Source organism: Lepidochelys kempii, chromosome 1 (assembly GCF_965140285.1).
Source record: "Lepidochelys kempii isolate rLepKem1 chromosome 1, rLepKem1.hap1, whole genome shotgun sequence".
Lineage (NCBI taxonomy): Eukaryota > Metazoa > Chordata > Testudines > Cheloniidae > Lepidochelys > Lepidochelys kempii.
This window is the reverse complement of record NC_136380.1, coordinates 113,295,277-113,319,706: the sequence shown is the minus strand read 5'-3', so window position 1 is coordinate 113,319,706 and position 24,430 is coordinate 113,295,277. Positions and strand designations below refer to the sequence as shown.

The 24,430-nt window shown below is 41.5% G+C and overlaps 1 protein-coding gene across 4 annotated transcripts in view; it reads left to right on the top strand.

The window, feature by feature from the left end:
* Positions 1 to 24,430, top strand: part of SH3RF3 (SH3 domain containing ring finger 3) — a 383,494-nt gene that overhangs the window by 321,801 nt on the left and 37,263 nt on the right. For 3 of the 4 annotated variants that reach the window (XM_073350770.2, XM_073350780.2, XM_073350750.2), the window contains 4 exons: positions 3,256 to 3,356; positions 7,437 to 7,607; positions 12,962 to 13,212; positions 21,393 to 21,727. In XM_073350770.2, coding sequence (XP_073206871.2) covers positions 3,256 to 3,356; positions 7,437 to 7,607; positions 12,962 to 13,212; positions 21,393 to 21,727 — 858 coding nt within the window. The remainder of the gene's footprint in view (positions 1 to 3,255; positions 3,357 to 7,436; positions 7,608 to 12,961; positions 13,213 to 21,392; positions 21,728 to 24,430) is intronic. The other variant, XM_073350759.2, reaches the window with a different exon arrangement.

Sequence of the window (24,430 nt, the reverse complement as noted above, 5' to 3'; positions counted from 1 at the left end):
TGGTTTTGCCCAGAGGGGGATTCTCTGTGTTTTGAATCTGAATACCCTGTAAAGTGTTTTCCATCCTGATTTTACAGAGGTGATTCTTTTACTTTTTCTTTAATTAAAATTATTCTTTTAAGAATCTGATTGATTTTTCATTGTTCTTAAGATCCAAGGGTGTGGGTCTGTGTTCACCTGTACAAATTGGTGAGGGTTATTATCAAGCCTTCCCCAGGAAAGGGGGTGTAGGGCTTGAAGGGATATTTTGGGGGAAGACGTCTCCAAGAGGTCTCTTTCCCTGTTCTTTGTTTAAAATGCTTGGTGGTGGCAGCATACTGTTCAAGGCCAAGGCAAAGTTTGTACCGTGGGAAGTTTTTAACCTAAGCTGGTAAGAATAAGCTTAGGGGGTCTTTCATGCAGGTCCCCACATCTGTACCCTAGATTCAGAGTGGGGAAGGACCCCTGACGCCCCCCAGTCAGGATCTGCCCATTCCCAAACCTTTTAATCTAGGAGCAGGAGAAATCAAGCACCACAATCTGGGCTCACTTTACCTCATGGCTCACTTTACTCATCCAGCTACTGTACAGTTTATGAAAGGCCTTACGAGGCTCCTCCCACCAGTGATCAAACGTACATCTCAATGGGACCTTAATCTCATCCTGTTGATGCTCACAGGTCCACCTTTTGAATCTATGGCAACAAGTTCCGTGACCTACTTGTCCATAAAGGTGGTGTTCTTAGTGTCTATTGCTTCGGCCAGGAAGGTCAGCAAGCTTGGAACCATTATGGCAGACCCTCTGTAAACAGTTTTTCGCAAAGAAAAGGTGTATCTTCGACTACACCTCAAGTTCCTCCCCAAGATTGTTTCTAAGCTCCACATCAATCAAAGTATACGCTTAGCTGTATTTTTCCCGAAACCCCACACTTCCACTGAAGACAAGAGACTTCACTCCCTCAATGTTTGGCATGCCCTGGGTGTTCTACCTCCAAAGAACCAAACCCATTAGAAAATCACCGAGACTTTTTATTGCAACAGCGATGGAGTGAGAGAGAGAGATCTCACGATCAAGCCATGTCCTCCCAGAGGATTTCTAAGTGGCTCTTGGGATGCATCCTTGAGTACTATAAGTAGCAAAAATCTCTCCCCTGGGCATGGTGGAGTCACAGCTCACTCCATGTAAGTACAAGCTGCCTCCATGGCATCCCTATCTGATGTTCTGCTGCAGAACATGTGCAAGGCAGACACCTGGAGTTCTATCCACACATTCCTGACACACTATGGTTTAGTTGGCTATTGATGTAGTAGTGGGCTCTGCAGTGTCATATCTTTGTTACCAACTTCCTCATACCCACCTCCAATCTGAGCACTGCTTGCCAATCTCCCACGTGTGGAATACATGTCACTCAAAGAAGAAATGGAGGTTACTTACTATAACTAAATTCTTTGAAATGTGTGGTCTTATTCTACTATACCTGTCCTCCTTCCCCTCTGCTTTGGATCCTGTGGGATTGCGGTAAGAGAAGGAATCAGAGAGGTTTCAACCCGTACTGACTCTCATACCCTTGGTCAGGGGCACAAGTTGATTTATGGTGCATGTGCAGGCCAACAGACACATGGCGCCTACTGCATATGTGTACCCATGTGTGGAATACAAAGAGGGACAGCACATCTCAAAGAACCAGTAAGTAACCTCCATATATTGGCAGCCTCTAAAAGTACACAGCCAAATTCTTCCCACAGATATGCACCCATGGTTTCAAATAACTTCAATCCATATGGTGTATTTCACAGATGTTAATGCTTCAATATTTGGTTCTTTGGACCTTAGAGTTGCCTGAATTTAGTTTGGTGATGCTTTTTTGATCCTGAGAGGTGCCGAGAGACCACAGCTTTTGGCTACAATTAGCATTGTGGGCACTCAGCAACTCTCCGGGTCAGGCCTTTAATGAAGTTAAAAATGTAGTTACTATATTTATGCAGATGCCAGGTCCATTGAAGGGTACATCCTGCAGTACTTTGAGGGAGCTTTTGTAAGACCCCGTTCATCATGAGGTATCTTGAACACACTGTAGCATCAAAAGTTGATCTACCTCCTTACAACTTTAGGGCAGTGAACTTTCCAGTTAAAATAATACCTACTTCTTATAGAGCACTTTTCATCAGTAGATCTCAAAGCACTTAACAAAGGATGTGTAACAGGCATAGCCCTCTGCTCCTGTCTTCTCCTACAATTGGCTCTAATACCTCTGGTTTGTAAACACCAACATTGTTTGTGTTATCTCATCTACCACCCCTTCACAGTCCTGTGCAGCAACTCTGTTTACAGTGATATGCAAACATTTTGCTAGAGAAAAGAGAACTCCCTTTATCCTTGCCTTGTTAGCCTCTCCCACGCTCTCTCATTCCTTTTTCTTGCACTTCCTTCCTGGGCACCTTTCAACTCTTCCAGTTAATGGGTTAACTAGCTCCTTGGCTCCCCCAGCTCATACTTATCTAGTAATTAGCTCCAGCTCCCTCAGTCAGGCCCTTCTCTGGGAAAACTAATTTGACTTGCAGTAACCATAGTGCTGGTTCAGAGCACTCTGTTGCAGGAAGCCAGTATCATTATCCCCATTTTACAGATGGGGAAACTGAGGCACATAGCTGACTTGCCTAGGGTCACCCAGCAGGCTAGTGACAGAGCAAGGAAATAGAACCAAGGTCTCTTGAATCTTAGCCCAGTTCTATATATACTCAGCCACACTGATGCTCGTGTTTTCACTTGCACTGCCATCTGTCTCCATTCTTTAAGGAGATAAAGGTTCATGACCATAAAAAGCAATATTCAAATAAGATCACATCAGTGAGTGAAAAATTATCTGTTTTTCGAAATATATATGAATATTAACCAAAGTGTTAAGGAAAAGAAAATGAGCTAGTAGAAAAATGTTCTTATCAAATTAGACACCATTACAGGGGGCATAAATATTGAACTGGTTTTATAAACTAGCCAAGTGGATTTGCTTTCTAAATGTTTTAAGGTTCATATGCAAGTTACAGCTGAACTATTCTGACATGCCTGTGGAAATGCTGTTAACAAGCTACTGTCCTTTAGGCCTGAAAAGTATTCTTGGAATTTCTGAGGCTAAAAGACCATGCTGTCATACAATATCAGTAAGGTGGCAAATCTGAGAAATAGGCTTTGCTTGGAAACTCACAAAGGATGTATTTACCCTCTATTTTAGGAAATGATGTATTTCACTTCTTGTGTATCTTATTTTTATGTTTTCAGGACTCCTCCTCAATTGGAACAGCTACAGTGGCTGGACCCAGAACAAGTGCAATAATTGGAGATCAGGGGACACAGACAAAGGTCCAGCTCCCCCTCAATATGTAAGCGGCCAGTTCATCTTAATCACACTCAGGCATTTTGCAAATCACTTGTGGTTTTGATTTTGTTTTTTATTTGAAAGAGTAGTTCTCATAGCAGTAGCTCTTTGAATACAGTTATCTCAATCTCAAACCTTCTGCTGAACAGTGAAAGGCCAGGTCACCTTTCTTTACATAGTCCTTTTTTTAGCTTCCAGAATATTTTATTACAGCTATATGAATCTATCTGCTAGAGAAAGCCTGCTCCCTTAAATTAAAGGCTTTAGGAAGGCACACTCCCATACATTGGAACAACTGAGTCAATCATCGTTCAGATGAACTGTGTTTAACCATAAAAACGGTCCAATCACATTCTTCAGTACAATAACCAAAGACATCAAATGGAACATTTTATGTGCAAGAGTATCTTGAGTGTATAAATACTAGGTGGAAGAACGGTAGGTTGATTAGGTAGGGTATAAGAGCAATAGAATCCAGTATAATAATTCTCTTCTAGACCAGTGAATATGTCGGGTACCTATGTCATTAAACTACTGAACCCTTTCTTCTAATAAAATATATGAAAACCCAACTGAACCTAAACATACATATGTTTGTGTGTATAATATCCTAAAACAGTAGCTGAAATTCAGACACACACATACATGTAAAATGAGATGTCAGATCTGCTTTAAATGGAATAGGAAATTCAAAACCATGAAAACTAGCCCTTAGTAAACCCATTCTGCCACAATTTGGTACTAAAGTTTAGAGGATACAAAACATCATTCATTGTTCTGAGATTCTGATGAGAGAATTGTATCATTACTCTGCAGCCACTCTGTGGAGCCTGTGTTATATTAATATGATGGGGCAAATCCTCCTCCTACCTTTTCAGATGCTTAGGGTCCAGGTGGAGTTCTGCTCTGCAAGGGAAGATTCCTTTACATATTGATAAAATCAGTGCTCAAGTCCTTTAAAAAAAAAAATTCCAGAACACATGATTTCAACAACAAGAATACCTTAGGACAGGTCGAATCACTGGCTGGAGGTGCCAGCTTACAGTTACCAGTAGTACCAGAATCGTAGTTAGAGGCTGGCTCATGCTCTGAAGCATGAGAATTTATATCCCTTCTAAACACTGTTTGTTTTTTAAAAAACCCTTACTAATGTAACTCCAGACATTCTTGCTGTCTATGTGTATGTGTAATCCTTTTATGAATCCTGCCAGCTTTTGGCATCAGTGCCAAACAAAGTACAGGAACAGCTTTCCGGAGCATTCCAGCATGACTCACGTGCAGGATAAAAAGGGTAAGTAGGTCTAAGACAGTCTAATTTAGACTAAGTTGTACCACCACTTTACACATGACCTCTGAATTGGGTCCATAATATAAAGACCTAAACAAGTACTAATCAGAGATGAGTCATGCTTCTTGGTCCCAAGTTGTGCAGCCTCTGCACTCTCCATTGTATCCTAACAGAGCACTGTGTTGAGGGATGAGAACTGAGACATGTAGCCCTCTTTCATGTCAGGCAGATGCATTTCAGTGTTCTTCATTTCATATTGTCACAGACCCAGACCAGTAGGATACAGGAGTCTGGTCGAAGGCAAATATATTGGCCACTGGATGAACAGTTCCCTGAGTGACCAGAGCAGGGGCTGCCCTAGAGCAATCAGGAACCTGCCAGAACCAATCAAGACACCTGGAGCCAATTAAGAACTTTCTAGATTTAATTATGGCAAGCAGGCGAATCAGGACACCTGGTTTAAAAAGGACCTCCCATCAGTTAGTGGGGCACAGGGGGTTGCCAGGAGTAGGGAGTGAGAAGATGTGCTGCTGGAGAAGTGAAGAGTTCAAGCATGATCAGGGTTCAGGAGGAAGATCCTGCAGTGAGGATAAAGAAGGTGCTGGGGGGAAGGCAATGGGGAAGTAGTCCAGGGAGTTGTAGCTGTCACACAGCTGATACAGGGAACATGTGGACAGCTGCTATCCACAGGGCCCTGGGCTGGAACCTGGTGTAGAGGGTGGGCCCGGGTTCCCCCTCCTCCGTCCCCCCAACTCTTGATCAGACACAAGAGGAGTTGAACTGGTCTGTGAGAAACACCAGAAGGGAAGGTCTAAATTGGAAAGGGATCTGCCCTGTCCCCAACCCACTAGGTGGGACACAGAGACTGCGGGATTGTTCTCCGTTTTCCCCCATGCTGGCCAGTGATGAGGTTAGCTGAGTGGACAACAGGTTTGAGCCACTAGCAAGAGTGGCCAAACTGAGGGCTGCTGTGAATCTCTGAGGCAAGCAAATCCACCAATAAGTGCAGGACCCACCGAGGCAGAGGAGGAACTTTGTCACAATATGCAGCCTCATGTTTTCTTTCAGGTGAGCACCAATAGAGCTGATCATTGCTATGTGATTATACAGACTGAACAAAAAATATGCAGAACGGTTTCTCCTGTCTGTTGACTAATGAAATATAAGTATATCACATGCACATGGTAAATGGAGCCAAGTACATCAACCTAAGCATGCCCAGAGGAGCTGTTATCAAATATTTTGTATTCTACTCATTACTGTTGTTTATTTACTGGCTGCAAAATAAAAATCTACTGGTAACATAAAGGAATAGAATAGGAAAAACTAATAGGATTTTTTCTTCAATTATATTTGCTAAGAAGCAGAAGTAAAAAGCCAAGCATCATTTTTATTGGTTGCAGGTCTACAGTCACTGTGGTTATAGTTTTCATTATTTCTTTGTTTCTCTGCTACTAGGTATGCAGTGAACCCCTTCTAACCTTTCCTCAATATGAGGGTATTCTGCTACATTTTGTAGGGTAAATGCAGTTTTCACAGCCTTCACCCATTTGTTCTAGTCCTTCTGTACTGCCTTCAAAACAACACTCAGGAATGAGCAATCATAAACAGGGATGATTGGAAATCTCCTTTTGTATTGGTGGCAAGGAGATAGTGTCAAAAAACTTGATTTTTATAAGATAGAAGGTGCTGCAGGGTGGTTGTTCTTGTTATTTTTTCCTTAACAGGCTTCCTAGCTATCCCCCAAAGTACAAGCAATCATTCTGAATTTTCAACAAGCATCTCCCCAAACATTGGAACTAATTTTAGCAGCTATAAGTTGTCGTATTTCATAGCATGAGTCTTGTCCCTGAAGTAATGAAGCAAGAACATAAGAGAGATGAAAGGAAAGATCATAAACAAAGGGAATAAATAAAAGTATAATTAAATATATAAAAAGTTATGGATATTGAGACCAAGATTAAGTTGTGCATATTGAGATAAAGACTAAGGTTATAAGCATACTGCATACAAAAAGCATACTGCAAACAAAGAACTCAACTCTGAGGCCTTGCTATGGAGAAACTCCCATTGATTTTAATGGGAGTGTTGCCTGAGTAAGAATGCCATGGTTTGGCCCTAAGACAGTTGTTAAAAGAGTATCCTCATATCCACACACAGAGAAATACAGGAATTCTCATATTGGACCAGGCCAGTGGTCTATCTAGTCCAGTATCCTGTTTCTGGCGAGGGTAATACAAGATGAAGAAACCCTATAGCAGGCATTTGTGAAATAATCTGCTCAAAAGAAAAGTTTCTTCCTGACCCCTATAGTTAGAGGCTGGATCATGCTCTGAAACATACAAATTTATATCCTCTCCAGACATTTGGCTTTTTAAAAATCCTTAATATTGTAACTCTGGACATTCTTGCTACCCATATGTATATCTAAGCCTTTTCTGAATCCTGCTAAAGCCTTAGCTTCAGTGCTACTTTGTGGCAGTGACTTCAGCTGGCTAATTGTGATTGTGTGAGAAAGTATTTCTGTGTCAGTTTTAAAGTTGCTACCTTTTAATAAAATAAACTATCCCCTTTGTTCTCATATTGTGAGCGAGGATGAATAGCAGTATTTGATCAACCAGCTCTGTGCCATTCATTATTATGTATACCTCAATTATGTCCCCTCTTTAGTCATTGTTTCTGAGCAGCATGTGTGTCACAGGGCTTTCCTGCACTGTTCGACTGAAATAAGAACCTGAACGTCACTTGTTTTGGCATCATCTATTTGCTCAGCATGTGTGTAACTTCTCCCTGCAGCTACTTAGCTCTGTATGCATACAAGCCTCAGAAGAATGATGAGCTGGAACTGCGTAAAGGTGAAATGTATCGGGTCATTGAGAAGTGTCAGGATGGCTGGTTCAAGGGAACATCTCTGAGAACGGGAATGTCTGGAGTCTTTCCAGGCAATTACGTGACTCCTGTTTCCAGGTGAGGACCATTGGCCAGAGGTCATTAGGTAGCTCTGAATAGAAGCAGGGGTTCCTACTTCTAAAGAAAAATGAAAAATGGGGAGATCTAGTTTTAAATTACACTCTTCCCCAAAAGCATCTTTGGTATCTTGGTTTGTTGATTTTGATTTTAGAATCACTTTCAAAAGACATTATTAATTGTTTAAAATTACTACATTTACAGTTTATCTGGATTGCTTATCCCATTATTTTAAAGAACCTATGAGCTATGGAGTCCACATCCAAAAAAAGGAACTAAAGGAGTTTTTACAATAGAGATGAGAAAAATAAGGAGAGATTGTAGTTTGTTTTTCAACACCTCATCATTTGTATTTTGGTTTTGTAAAACCAAAACTGCAGGGTCATTTAAATGGAGGTTCAATTTTATCAGAAACCCCCAAAGTTCAGAGGCAGAAGGAGAGTTTGATAAATTATTCTGTTTCAGCCATCTGTGTTTCAGAAATAGAACGAAGTGAGAAGAAACACAGTTTTGGATTTTGCAAAGTTTCATTGGTCAGAGTTTTGTTTGGCAAAACCAAAACAAAGGTTGTTTCTGACAGCATTTTATAGAAAACTAAAGACAAGCATAAATTGTAAAGAGAAACATAAGTAAATGAAGGGTGTCAAACCAAAACCAAACCAGAGAACCATTTCAAACTGGTATTGTTTCAGTTCAGTTCTGGTTCAAGTATAATTTTATCCTACTTACTTAACCTGAATTGGAACTGAACTAAAAAAAAAATTGGGCTACTGGGTTAAAGGTTCCGCATTAAGCTCAATATTCTAAAAAAACTACTGTGACCATATTTTCATTATAAAACAAGACAACAAAATAAATAGACATGTGACTGGTACTAGAAAGTATACAGTAGAACCTCAGATCAGTCAGTGGTGGATTAGCCACTGGGCCAACGGGGCCCGTGCCCAGGGGCCTCGGCCAATTGGGGGGCCCCTGGAAAAATGGGCATGCCCCAACTTGCTCTGCCTGCCCACAGCAAGCCCCCGCGCTCTGACCCCGCTCCCCAGCAGGAGCACTGGGTGGGCAGGGGAAGCCCCCATGCCCTGATCTAGCTCCCTGGCAGAAGCGCTGGGGGGATGGAGGGAACTGCAGGCAGAAATGGGGGGAGGGACCCCCACTTGCTCTGACCCACGGTCCCACAAACCTGTAATCTCCCTCTGCCTCAGAGTTACAAACACCTCGGAAATGGAGGTTATTCGTAACTCTGAAATGTTCAAAATTCTGAACAAAACATCATCGTGGTTCTTTCAAAAGTTTACAGCTGAATAGTGACTTAATACAGCTTTGAAACTTTACTATGCGGAAGAAAAATACTGTTTTCCCTTTATTTTTTTAGTAGTTTACGTTTAACACAGTACTGTACTGTGTTTGCTTTTTTTTTTTTTTTTTCTGTCTCTGCTGCAGTCGGATTGTGTACTTCCAGTTCCAAACGAGGTGTGTGGTTGACTGGTCAGTTTATAATGCTGGTGTTTGTAATTCTGAGGTTCTACTGTAATGAGAAAAGAATGACATGAGAATGAGAACAGAAGGAGGCCATCCCACAAGAGTAGGAAGGGAGAGAGGAAGTTTAGGAGCAGCCTGCATACCACATGAGGCAGCAGGGGGCCCCAGAGGCAGATCTCTGAGACTGCCCCTGGGGAGGAAAGAGGTAGAATCCTCCCTGGTCCCAGAAGTTAACAATAACTCTTCAAACCCAAGGGAAAAGGTAATGGCTCCCCAACCCTTTCGCCCCTTACGCAGGCCTCCTTTGACCCATCTCCAGTATCTGGGGCATTTCCTCCCACCAGTTGCCCCACTTGAGGCAGGGCCCAGGCTCCAAACTCAAATTTATCCTTTCACCACAGAAGTCCAATATGACACAGCAAATATTAGAGGATCTTATTTTAGTTTGCTCAAACAAATTGTTCATAAAAAAAAATTGTTTGACAACATAAAAACACTAGGAAAATGAATGTAAAGTTGAAGATAAATGGTAAAAAATCAAAATAGTTTCAATTTTAAGTTTCAACTCTCTTTTTTGAATTTACTTCCAGTAAGATTGATATTTGATTCAAATTGGTTCAAACCGATAACTGAACCATTGTTTGGGTTTTTTGTGATGGCTTGAACCAGAACTGAACCCAACACACTGACTGCAATTGAATCGGAACCTGAACCAAAACAAAATAAATATCGGTTAGACTCTCTGAATAACTGTAACATTGTTTTCACTTTGCCCCACCTGTAGTCTGGCTGATGGTCTAAGGTTGCATTTCAGGGCCAAAAGAACTAACGTTGTAGCTTTGTAATTCCTGAATTATTCATTAATCTAAATTTCTTTACCTGATTTTTATACACCAACTTGGCTGCCTGTGGTACTTGACTCTTTAGCTCTTAACAAGTAAAAGGTTCGTGCTGTGGTACTGGTGATCCAGATCAGCAAGACTTTGCTAAATGCAGCATGTCATAGCTAGAATAAGAAACTGAAAAGCGCTAAAAGGCAAAAATGCTTTCTGCACCACATGAGCTGTATCATTCATTTTATGATCCATTAGAAATGAACGTGTAATTAAAACAGTCTGTTCACATATGCAGTACCTTAAGTGAAAACAGCAAGAAAAATACTATAATAAACAAACTCTCCCATTTGTCACAGTCTTTGATTTACCCGTTTTCCTTTCCTCCAACCAGCAAAACAAAGGAGTGTGCTGGGGGGGCGGGGTGGAGGGCTGTGCACGGCCAATTGGGGACAGGGACAGGGTACCCAGGAAATGTACTAATTTCAAGTATCTCTCAGGCTCCCTCTGCTGGCGGGTTCCTATTGATTCCCCAGCAGTGTTATTAAACCTGCAGGGGTGCATCTCTGCTTGTGAGCAGAGGGACGTGTATGTTGCTATATTGGTGAATCAAGCCTATTGCAGGTGATTTACCCAGCTCTCTCTGAATCTCATTTCCTACTTGTCCACTTTGCACAATGTCATTGAGGGTGACACATAGCAACCAAAGGTGGCAAGGACCCTAGACAGCCTGTCACCTCTTCCCTGTCTGGAAGTGGTGGGGGAAATGTTCAAGATTTTCCAGTTTTAAAAAAACCTAGTTACACCACCATGAGGATGGATTCAAAACAACATAAATTGGCAAACTTTACACAAAGTGAAAAAATGTAGGAATCTGTTTCTATTATTTTTCTTCGTTCTCTTGTTTATCTTCCTGTCTTCACATGTTTTGACTGTAGCTTCTTGCATCCTCTCATTTAGCGTGTGTGTCCATGCTTTCCCTCAGCCTCATTCCTTTTTAATTGTTTTCCCCCCTTCACTCTCTTTCTTTAGGACTTAATATTTTCTTCTCTGGTTTGGCCTTTCACTCTGTTTAATTTGTATGTTCAGTGTTTCCCCTCCCTCTCCTCCTTTCTCCTCTCTCTGTCCTATTACACTTAAGCTATTTCTCTCTCTAAAGTCCACTCACCCATCCAGCCTCCTACAGCCTGGTCTTCCCTCCCCTCCATTATCTCCTCTTCCTTGGTCTTGTTCCCTGCAATCTCTCCCCTCCATTTTCTCCAGCCCTATTAGTTCTCTCCCCACCCTCCCGTGTCATGTCCTCATGTTCTGCCCATAACCCTCTTCTCTCTCCTCCTCTTGTGGCTCTCAGTGCAGTGAGGTGGACAAAGGAAGGCAATGAGAACAGAATAGCACCAAAGCCATTTGCCCTTGGCCAGGTCAGAAGTGGGAAGCCAGAATCGGTCAGTGCGGGCAGCTGCTCTGGCTGGTACCATGAAGCAGACAGCCTCGTCATTCCCTCACCTGCTGTTGGTGCCCGGGGCTGTGGCTGCCGCTCCTCAGCTCACGCAGCTAGTAAGAGCCCCCGAGGCAGGGGGACCCAGCTCTGTGGCCGGCAGAGCCATTGGGGAGCAGTGACCATAGGGGAGCCCTCCTGGTGCACAGCCCCTAGCTACTCCTCTCCCTGCATCCTGAGCTACCCCGCCCCCGCCTGCACACAGCTCATAGCTACCCCCTGCCTGCACCCTGAGCTACCCCCCTGCCTGCTCACAGCAACAAGCTAACCCCTCCCTGCACCCTAGCTACTCCCCTGCACACAACCCCTAGCTACACCCCCTCCCTGCACCCTGAGCGACCCCCCCTGCCCTCACACAGCCCCTAGCAACCCTCTCCCTCCACCCTGCATTACCCTCCCTCCCGCATACAGCCCCTAGCTACCCCCTCTCTGTACCCTGAGCGGTTTTCAAACTTTTGGTGCTGAACCCCACCACACACAGCCCAGACAGGTGGCCTGCCGAGGTGAGTCAGAGGGTGGAGGTGGTGCTGCCTCCCTGGACCCTGCCATGTGGGGCCCAATCCCTGCTGGCCCCAGGATAGAAGTCAAAGTATGCCTATGCCCGAGGGCCCACCCCTGGTGAAGACCTTGGTCAGCAGGGCAACAGGGCTCTGATGAGCTGGCTGCATGAAGAAATAGTCTTGGCCCTGCATCCTCCTCTCTGCTTGCCCAGACAACGTGGATAATCAAAGGGTTTCCAGGGCCAAGCAGGTACGAGAAGGGACATGTGTACAATGCGGGTGAGCTGTTAGGGCTGGGTTTTGTAGGGGGATTCGTTGTTTGCTTGTAAACAGATCTCCCTTCCAGTAAGGTCAGTTGAGCTCACCTAGCTCTGGGCTCACTTATCATGCTTCTGAATTAGAACTGGGTGAATGGTTCATGTGAAAATTCAAAGCCAACCAAACCAGCTGTTATTGAGGCTCCCAGTCCAAACCTGAACATCATCATTCTGATTCTACAGGCAGACTGTAGGGATTTGGTACTGCCCATCTTTTTTTCCATATAAATTTGCATGGAGCTCAGGCCCTACATTAATATCTTCATGGCTCATTTTAATTATTTTTCCATTGCCAGTTGCAAAAATAGCCTTGCTGTGCAAAACAGCATTTTGGCGACATCTGTTTCTTCTGGATTTACTTGGTAATATGTAGATGCCTATTAGAATAAATTAAAGCAGGAATTCTGGATTTCAAACAAGTTAATGGAAGAAAAAAAGGTGATCTTTCTGTTCCTATAACATTTGTATCTTGTGCTGAACATTCAAACTTGAGAGATTCCCCCGTGTGGGGAGCAGTGGAGAAGGTGCAGAATTCCACCAAAATACATATTTTTCTGGGAAACATAAACAAAATATAATACTTAACCTTAAACTTCATTTTATTTTACTACCTTAATTTGTATCATGTTCCACTTCAGGGGACTTCTGGTAGTTTATGGCAATCACTGCAGTAGATGAGTAACTATGTCGTAACAGAGTTTTCACATTACACTTCCTTTCTCTTTAGAGTGCCTGTAGGAGGTGGCCAGCCCAGGAATAGCTTAGCAGGTGGGGCTCAGACAATAAAAGGATCCCCAGGAGCTGTTCACCCAGGAGGTGCAAGTCTTACAAATACGGCCACTGCTGTCAGACCTGTTGTTCCAATCACTGCACCTCAGACACATCTCCAACAACAGACAGTGTCTCCTCAGATGAATAACTGCATGAGGTATTCAGCCCAGCAAATGGTCAGCCAGACTCGCAGTGCCATGCAGATGGGTATGTATAGGCTCCCTAACGCCTCTTGCCTTACCTTCTCAGAATTTGACATTGTATCCCTCATGAACAAGCCACTGGAATCCTATTGTACCTTCAGGTTTCCTTTGCAAGTCTTCCATTTTAGTCAAAGTTCAGCCATCTGTAATAGGATATGTTTTATTGCTTGTAATATTTACAGACTTCTATTGATCTCTGGGAAATATGCTGTGTTTATCAGATTGTGCTGTTGTCACAGCTGAAATAGATTACAGTGGTTACAAATATTTACATAATTTATTTTAGAGAATAAAGCATCCTGCATACTAAGAAGATTAACGTTTCTAAGTCCAGTTGGCTTACTGACAAAAAAAATACTGCACTTATCACAAAGGAAGTAATATGTGACTTAAAATTAAGGAACTGGGCTTCAAGGATGAAAGTTCTATGTTAGGCAGAAGAGGACTCAGCACTGGTGGCAAAGGAAGATATCCAAAAAATAGTGCCACCTCTTTGAAATGTGAATAAGAGGTTGGCACAGCAGGGGGCCATTGTTGTTCCTAGTTTTCCTTTTTGATGCAAAGCATGGGTTTTCCAGAGCAGAATTTATGCTGCCTTCCTGATGTTAAATAGTTGCAATGTTGAGTGAATTAAAAGTAAATTACATGGTAGATTTTTGTGGCAAAATGTAAAGCTGTTTTGTTTTTAATATTTTATGGTGACTTGAGCCCTTGTGTTTAAAGACTGAGCTAGAGAAGTACTGGGAATGCTGGCAACTGAAGATTTTAGATTCGGAACAGACTAGACAAGGTATGCTACAATATAAAGCATAGATGCTCAGATTAAGGCTAGAAGGAACCATTACGGTCATCTAGTCTGACCTCCTTTTAACACAGGCCAAGTGGAAAAGTAATCAAATACCCATGAATCTAAATCTTATTTTATTGAAAAGCAGCATGCACTCTATTTCTTTGGTTGTTACGCATAGTGGCATATCTTTACATGCATAGAAGTCACTCTACAATGTAATCTAATTATCATAATTAATTTTTTTGTAGTTCAGAGAGAAGATTCATAGATTCCAAGGCCAGAAGGAACCACTGTGATCATCTAGTCTGACCTCCTGTATAACACAGGCCATAGAACTTCCCCTAAATAATTCTTAAAGTGTATCTTTTAGAAAAACATCCCATCTTGATTGGAAAATTGCCAGTGATGGAGAATCAACCACAATCCTTTGTAAATTGTTCTAAATTACTCTCACTACTAAAAATATACTCCTTATTTCCAGTCTGAATTTGTCTAGCTTCAACTTCCATCCATTGGATCATGTTGTACCTTTCTCTGCCAGATTAAAGAGCCCATTATTGAATATTCATTCCCTGTGTAGGTTTCAGAGTAACAGCCATGTTAGTCTGTATTCGCAAAAAGAAAAGGAGTACTTGTGGCACCTTAGAGACTAACCAATTTATTTGAGCATAACCTTTCGTGAGCTACAGCTCACTTCATCGGATGCATACTGAGGAAACTGCAGAAGACATTATATACACACAAAGACCCTGAAACAATACCTCCTCCCACCCCACTCTCCTGCTGGTAATAGCTTATCTAAAGTGATCACTCTCCTTACAATGTGTATGATAATCAAGGTGGGCCATTTCCAGCACAAATCCAGGTTTTCTCACCCCCCACCCCTTTTTTTCCAAAAACCACACACACAAACTCACTCTCCTGCTGGTAATAGCTTATCCAAAGTGACCACTCTCCTTACTTACTTAGTAAGGAGTTACTAAGTGTAGTTACTTAGACTGTAAAGAAGTCACTCCTTGACCTTCTCTTTGTTAAACTAAGTAGATTGAGCTCTTTGAGTCTGTCACCATAAGGCATGTTTTGTAATCCTTTAACCATTCTTGTGGCTCTTCTCTGAACCCTCTCCAATTTATCAACATCATTCTTGAATTGTGGACAGCCAAAATGGGACACTGTATTCTAGCAATGGTCGCACCATTGCCAAATACTTCGACTCGAGATTCCCTGTTTGTGCTTTTGGACACAGCATCACATGGGGAGTTCATGTTCAGCTGATCATCCACTGTGACCCCCAAGTCTTTTTCACAGTCATTGCTTCCCAGGATAGAGGCCCCCATTGTGCAAATATAGCCTACATTCTTTGTTCCTACATGTATACGCTGACATTTGGCCATATTAAAATACATACTGTTTCCTTAAGCCAAGCTTACCAAGCGATTCAAATTGCTCTGTGTTAGTGACCCGGCCTCTTCATTATTTACTATTCTGACAATTTTTGTGCCATCTGCAAACTGTATCAGTGCTGACTTTGTTTCTTCCAGGTCATTAATAAAAATGTTAAATAATGTAGGGCCAAGAACTGATCCCCATTAGAAATACACCTCTGATTCCCTGTTTACATTTACATTTTGAGTCTTATCAGTTAGCCAGCTTTTAGTCCATACAGTATGTGCCATGTTAATTTTATATCTTCTAGTTTGTTAATCAAAATGTCATGTGGTACCAAGTCAAATGCCTCACTGAAGTCTAGGTATAGTACATCAACACTACAACTTTGATAAAGGTAGTAATCTCATAAAATATATATTGAGTTAGTTTGACAGGATTTATTTTCCATAAACCCTTGGTGATTGGCATTAATTATATTATCCTCCTTTAATTCTTTATTAATCAAGTCCTGTATCAGCTGCTCCATTATCTTGCCCAGGATTGATGTCAGACTGACAGCCTATAATTACCTGGGTAATCCTGTTTATCCTTGGCACAACATTAACTTTCTTCCAGTCTTTTGAACTTTTGTGGCGTTCCAAGACTTACTGAAAACCAGCATTAACAGTCCAGCAAGCTTCTCACCCAGCTCTTTTAAAACTCTTGGATGCAAGCTATCTGGACCTGCTGATTTAGAAATGTCTAACTTTAGTTGCTACAGTTTATCATCCTCCTAAGAAACTAGCAGAATAGAAAGTGTTGTTATATATGACTACATTGTGACAGGTTGGACCCTCACTTCTGGGATGTCAGTTGATGTTCTGGGGTCCCACCCATCCCTCCTGCCCTGCTAGCCTGGGTTTCCTTTGCACTGGGTTGCTGTGCCAGGCTCTCAAGCCCCCTTCCAGCACACACCCAGGCAAGACCATTCAGTGGCATGCATCCGATGAAGTGAGCTGTAGCTCACGAAAGCTTATGCTCAGATAAATTTGTTAGTCTCTAAGGTGCCACAAGTACTCCTTTTCTTTTTGTGAATACAGATTAACACAGCTGCTACTCTGAAATTTGTCTCTTCAGGTACTTTTAGCAGACTTTCTTCTTGGGCAGGAAGGAAACGGAGAAGAGTCCTGTTTGCCTTACTCCCCAACCTTAAATAAGATTTACATAAGGCTGGAATCTTTTGTTTCCCAGTCTTGACTGCCCCCTCCTTTTGGTGGAAAATTACTAGAAGTCCAAGATTGTGTTTAGTACCAGGCAGCAGGACCACCTGACCTAGTAGTGTCACAGCTACGTCCCAGGACACCTCTCAGGAGGGAGAGAGATTTGTATCTTTAAAGTCTTATTGTTTCTTCCTAATGGCCCATCAAAGCTGATGGCCTGTTGTCTGGTGGGTGTCTCCCAAATACACACACAGTTGTAATTGTTACATAGCCATTATGCCTAACTTTAAATACAGAAATGATACATGCATACAAGCTGGATAATCACATTCAGTAAATCATAACCTTTCCAATGAAACCTTACAAGACGCATCTTGCATAAAATATGTAGTTAGGCCATATTCATATCATAACCATATTTCTATGAAGAATATGGGGTGTAACATCACATACATTACCCGTTTTCCCCCCAAATACAGAACAGAGATATCTATTGAATGTGTCTTCCTTTTCTGTATTATTACTGATAATTTTACCATTACCATCTAGCAATGGCCCAGTACCATTCTTATGATTATTTTATGATTATTTTTGTTCCTAATAGATTTAAACAATTTCTTCTTTCTTTTGTCTGTAAGTCTGCTGGCCATAGTGTTCTCCTTGTGTCCCTTTGAGTCCCTTATCAATGTTTTGTAAGTGCTTACTTCTTCCTCAGATGAACAGATCAGCAAGTTCTCCAGATTTTCTCTCCATCGCTTGTCTAGTCACCAGCAGCTGTTGTAGTTAGACTACGCATGATTTGAAACATATTCATGGTTTGGGAAGGCTCAGGAGGCAGGAATGAAGTGCTTGTTGGAAAGTAGCATTAAATATGTCACTATGTCATGTATCTTGTAATAGTAACCAAGTTAGCATCAGTTTACACAGATCTGGCAGTATAATATATCTTTGGCTCTCTGGAACCTTTCAGGCAGCTCCTGTTGCTTCAAATGGCCATGCTGCCATAAAGAAGTATTCTCATGGAGCTAAGACAGGATGTCGTTGCAGGATAATTTTAGCCCAGGTAGATGCATTAGACCCTCCTTTTCCCATCTCTCAGCTAATCCTTGTAGCTACCTTCTGCCTTCAGAAGCTACCTGCCAGCATTCCCTGCGTTCTCCTTGTCCCATGTGGTTTTGAGACCACATCTCAATATCCTTCCAACATCTTGGCATGCAGAGTAGTCAGAGAGCAAAATAACTCAGGAAATATAGTTCTCCTGCCACTTCATTTTTTGTGCTTCTCATACTTTCCATGGGTATTTGAGGTTTATTTTGAAACCTCAGAAAAAACAACAACAATATATCATACACAATATGTAACTCACAGAGTAAAGGGGAAAATTAGCAGAATTTCCAACGTTGATTTAAGGAATACTCCAGTGCAATTTCGCTTTCGCCAATCCACAATGGCCATAATAGGCTGCTGTTCAGTAGCCCAAATCCTACAGAGCTCATCTGCATCTCGTCCCTGGAGAGTGAAGACACTTAATCCTATGTCTTAAAAAAAATGAAGGTACTTCCAATGAAAGAAAATTATACAATATTCAAGTCATGCTCTTGTTGGCTTGCCTCATACGTGAATAACAAATCAATTTTTTCACAAATCCACTAATGTAGAAATATACAGAAAATGAAATATGAGCCGTCCAGAACAAAAACAGTCTTCAGTGAACATTGCTAAGTAATAGCATGATGGACACAGCACAATCCAAACCCACAGATGTTCAGAGCAAAGACAACAATAGACTGTCGAAGCCTTGCTTACAGCGGAGTCTTCTCTAACCATTTCTTTTGCTGTTTTTGGCACTGTCAGTTTCCTTCAAGCCTAGAAATGCTGGCGCCTGTATTAAATAATGCATGTCAGTATGACTATTGAATCAACCTTAAATCTAGAGGAGGGTAGCAGCATGCAATGAAGTTCCATCATTTGTATTCTTATCCCAGAGATCTATAGAAATACCATTTCACCTTGGAAACCAATCTGGCTTTAGCAATATTTTCAGACCTTGAACACTGGCCTTATGCTTGTAGAGGGCTTGCACTTTACACAAAGCCCAAACAAGTGTGCTGCTTGATTAGCCTACCCACAAATACAATTTGTACATAAAGATTGGGAGGGGATGAGTTAGGTGGGAGTAAATCAATTTTAACCATTTCTAACTTGTATTTGGATATGGTCCATATATTTCATTACATGTTGTTAGGTGATCGAGGTAGGGAAGCCAGTAAAAAAGAAAATGACAACCTGGAGAAAATCTGAATTCGTGGACCCTTACTCTTCCCAGAGGACAAGGTTACAAAAAAAATTCAAGACAAATAAGTGACAGTTTGGTGGATTGCTAAATTCGACATTGATTAAAAAAAAACTCTGTTGGATCGGGGAATAACTGGAAAAGAGAATCATACCAACATAGGAGTTGCTGTACTGGAATATATCAGGTGTCCATCTAGCACAGGTGTCCATCTAGTTGATTACCTTCCAAAGGTGGGTAATATCTGATGCTTCAAGAAGACGTTAAAAAAAATCTCAATAGGCATCCAGTGTTGTGTGTATTACATGGGAATAATATTAGGGGTGGAATTGCTTCATGACCTCAGATGGTGATCACTTTATACACTGAGCATGGGGGTGATGCCCTTTGCCATTTTAAACCCTAGCAATGTAAGAGCAGGTGCTGTTCTGACAGATATGAATAGAAAATCCTTTTTAGAATTTTACTAGAATAATGCTGATCAGTAATATCCCATGACAGAACTCCACAGATTGGTTTTAGTGCTGCATAAAAAGTATTCTTAAGAAAGGGGATTTTAAGAGAACTACCGAATTGTTTAAGTGTTGGGAATGCCTACTCTGGCATATTCTTCTCCACTGTACAAAGCAATGAACCCACCTGGAGATCAGAAAAGCCTTAGGCATGGAAATGAAACTGGAGCTCTGTGCTTTACTTTTTGACACATAGAATCATAGAATATCAGGGTAGGAACGGACCTCAGGAGGTCATCTAGTCCAACCCCCTGCTCAAAGCAGGACCAATCCCCAATTTTTGCCCCAGATCCCAAATGGCCCCCTCAAGGATTGAACTCACAACCCTGGGTTTAGCAGGCCAATGCTCAAACCACTGAGCTATCCGTCCCCCCTACATAAAGCATTCTGTAGTTTCCTGGATCTTTGGAGATCTGGCATTGATAGTCAGTGTGTTGTAGTTATTGTTATATAGATGAGCAGCAGTTCTCTGGTTCTTGGTGGTGATCTGCTGAGGTGAAGTGGAGTTCACCTATCTGGGGAAGGAATACTAAATGATTTTGCATAGTCCCTTTAGGACTTTCCTGGCAGAAACAAAGCTGATCTCAAACGTGCTTTAATGATTGGCACTACTTGACTTGTCTTGAACAGCATAGTAATTTGTTATTCTCTTTTTTAAAGTGCCGATGCATGTTGTTAAGGCTAAAATATAGTACAGTTTTTGGTTTCTTTAAATCACATTTCAAAAATACAAGATCAGTTTTAATAATCTAAATTAGTCCCTGCTGATATAGGTTTAACAGTTGAGAGCTCCAGAAATGATCAAGAAGTTAACAGTAACTATTAGAGTGAAGTAGGAATTTATTTTTAAAATGGAGTATATTTGTGTTTACTTTGAAGAGTAAATACCATGGACACTCAATGATTGTAGAAGTCAACAGTACACTCAGTGAGCTGTTTACAAGATGTGGTGGGAATTGTGGGTTTTTATTTTAAAACACTGTGTGTTTCATATGAGGGAAAGACTTTCAGGTAGAGCCACATAACTGATTTTTTGATTCACTGGCAATTCTGAAAAATTGGAGAAAAAAATCTGTTTGACCTGAACCCCATATTTTTTGTTGGTAGTGGTGCTGTCTTCCATCCTCCCTACACACACTCTTATACCTGAAATCCCAGTGGCTAGGGCACTCACCCGGGAGGTGGGAGACAGGAGACTTAAGTTTGAATCCCCATGCGGGAATGGGGCTACAGGCTATCCTAGAGTACGGTAGGTTTCTTTCACTCTCCCTTAAGGCTGTTCCACTTCGTATAAAATACTTAAATTTTTATTGGGGCAAGGACCTGTCCCCATTCCCGGGTAAGTACTCTAACCATGGGCTATAAAGTCACTCTCATTCTCTGTCTGGGGGTCTAATGACCATTCAGGTATTTTATACAAAGTAGAACAGCTTCAGCAGGATAGACTGAGAGAAAACTACATCAGAATAGCCAATAGCCTGGTGGTTAGGACACTCACCTGGGTTCAAGGCCCTGCTCTAGAGTGGGAATGCGAACCTGTCTCCTATGTCCTAAGTGCGTGCCCTACGCATGGGGCTGTTGGGGTTCAAGGGAGGCTGGCAGCACCACAACTTGCTCATTTTTGTGCCCTTATGAATCTAGCCCAGAAAACCAAAAAGTGTCACTTTTATACATGTCAAAATGATTGATTTAGACATTACTGAAATCTTTTCTTTGACTGAAACAGTTGGCCAAAGTCGACACAAATTCACACAATGTTTTGGTTGACCTGAATCTGCATTTTTCAGCAAAAATAGGTTTGGATGAAAAATTTTGCCCCACTCTTCTTCCAGTACAATACATTCTGATGTTAAGACAAACTTTTACCTCTCCTGTGAGCAGTTTAACACTAGGGAGTAAAGTAAGTTTATCATAAAGTAAATAAAATTATCTGTTACTTTGACCTGTGTCTGTACTTACAAGCTGCATTCTTTGCTTTGTTTTCCCCCTGTTATTCTTCAGTAGCACACCCTTCTGCCCAGGTACCAGAGCGGCCCACGGCAACTGTCTCACCACTGAGAACCCAGAACTCTCCATCCCGTCTCCCAGCCACTGTGGTTAGATCACACTCCATGGCTTCTCCACAACACGTCCACCAGTCCCCTGTCCAAGTTATTCCTGGAGCACAGTGTGCCAGGCCCATCATTCCTCTCACTTCAGCAGCAGCCGCCATTACTCCTCCAAATGTCAGTGCGGCCAACTTGAACGGGGAGGCAGGAAATGGGCCAGTCAGCAGCTTGGTGACTTCCAGCCCAACCAACACCTCCTGCAAAGCAGAGGAGAGGAAAAATGAAAAGGTAATTGCCTTCTCTGGTGTAATTTAGCAGTGGGGGAAGCAGAGTGCCTTTTTGAAAATCTTGAATGATAGCTGACTTATTTTCTTCTTCTGTTTCCACCAAACATCCTTGCTAAAACCATATATTTTTGATTAATGCCTCTTGTGTGTGTGAGGAGAGATATGATACTTCCCCTGGTTAATCTGTCAAACTCGCATGTTTAACAAGCTTGCTCCATTTATAGACTAAGGTTTTTCCTAGCTCACTGTCATAGAAAAAGATATAGAAACAATCCTCTAAGTTTCAACGGTCCCCCATGCCAACGTTTAAATAAGGGAAGCAAAGGACAAACATCAAGAGATGCTTTTGCTCACCAGGTTTTCTATGAGAGGCAGAAGCAGCATTTCATCATGTAACCACTGGGCATCCACATCTACAACTATTTTCATACTTTTTAAGTCTGTTCATTGGTTATACTGTAGCATTATCCACTTGCACATGAGAAATGAGTTTTGCTGTTAATCTGTTACATTTCTACTTTCCGGCACTTGACATGGTCGGTGTCTGAATCTTACAGATTTGAAATAGCATAGAAACACATTATTGAAGAGACAGGCTTCACAACCAGGTGGCCAAGTCAGAAACTATCTGCCTAATTACATGGAAGAAGTTTTATGAGGTACAAGCCTTGAGTGATGGTGATGGAAGCATAATAGAACACTGACATGTAAATGGTAGGAGCTGTTAACAGTTCTGTAAACATCTCCATTTCTTTCAGAAAATTGCATTGCCATGGTTCAGTGAAACAGAGAACTGGATTAAATATGACTCACTGCAGTATGTGATTGATACATTGTAGATTCAAGCTTCTAGGAATCAACATTGGAAACAATATTTCAATGTCTGCTCCTTAAACGTGTTGCTAATGAAAGCCAGGGCTTTAAACATTCTCAGCCTTTTTAGACTCTTAACAAATATTTTGCTTTCACCCAGAGTTTACCCTTTGCAAACAGTTCCCATATATCAACTCTGAGAGTTGTTCACTGGACACCATAGCAGAGCCTACTGATAAACTCTGCCTGGAAGCAAGCTGTGGCTTGTGTTTGAACAGCATGAGAGGTGAGGAGTCTAGCTTTCTCCTGGATTTGCAGAATATATTTTTTTCTAAATTCACTAAGTCATTCCATAGTGACAGACATGCATGGGATAAACATTTACTGCATCCACAATAATGCTATGTTTGGAAATCTCTTGAGTGTGCTGAAGGAAACTTGGTAAATATGACGTGCTCAGGTTCACAGATAAATACTAGTTTCACAAAGATGAGGAATGTGAGTTTTAAAATCCCCTCTTAATCCTCTCTCTTGAGTATCTTCCTGGTGTCTTTCAATAAAGAGAAGAAGGGCATTGAATTCTTCCCTGGATGTGAAATTTAGGTATCTGTTTCCAAAGAATGAATTCCCAACTAACACTGAATGTTCCATGATACATGACTGGTATAATACTTTTTTACTTGCAACCCGAGTTACTACTTTTGTAAGGGAAAGAAAACCTACAGTATATTGGCAAATTTAGTGGAAGATCTATGTTGCCTCAGAAATGTGTTCCTCGTCAGGACCTAATGTAGTGGGATTTTGGTATTTTTTTAAAAAGCTCAAAAAGGAATCCAAATGTCCATACATTTTTGTTGATACATTTCTAGTAAGATTCCACATTAAAACTACACAGGCCCAGTTATACTGTGTTGTTTTCTAAAATATTTGTAAATTCATCCAAACATATAAATCTTAAAGTTATTGACTTTGTCTGAGGGAAAATAAAAGCCATATGTTTCAGAGTAACAGCCGTGTTAGTCTGTATTCGCAAAAAGAAAAGGAGTACTTGTGGCACCTTAGAGACTAACCAATTTATTTGAGCACGAGCTTTCGTGAGCTACAGCTCACTTCATCGGATCCGATGAAGTGAGCTGTAGCTCACGAAAGCTCGTGCTCAAATAAATTGGTTAGTCTCTAAGGTGCCACAAGTACTCCTTTTCTAAAAGCCATATGGTTATTTGATCTTTACGGACAATAATCAATAAACTAACTATATATTTCAGAAATGCAAAGTATTCCTGAAAACTGATAGTCCTTGCAAAAAAGTGTGGAAGAGGAAGTGATTATTAAAATGGTAAATTGGAATCTTAGAGGCTTGTTCTTCTCCTTCTGAGGGAGAGACAGGCATATAACTGTCATGTGAATTGAGCAATAGACCCCAAACCTATTCATATTGCATTTCATTCTTATCTTATCCCCTCTTCTTAGAAGCAGCGATTGAAGTGTGTCCAGTCCAAACTATGCCCCTATTCTCTGCACAATCAGAATAAAATCTGAATAGAATTTTTAGGAAATTGAGATTCAGGCTAGTAACAAATTTAAAGCCACCTGTTACTAGAGAAGAGCCTGAGCCACAAAGTTGAGATTCAGGTCTGGATAGAGACATAGGTCAGCCATACAGTTCAGATATGAGCACAGTCCAAACATCCTCAGATTTTGTTGTGAGCCCATCTCATTGTGGTTTAAAGGGAGGCAGCAAAAGTAATCCCCAAGGTTGAGTTTTTCAGAGCAGCGCAGGGGATAGAGCCACTCCTCTCCCATTACATTTAATCCCCAGGGACAGCTTTTAAAATCTCAGACATCAATCCTCTGTTTCAACCTATTTTTGAAACGTCTTGGCCAAAACTTT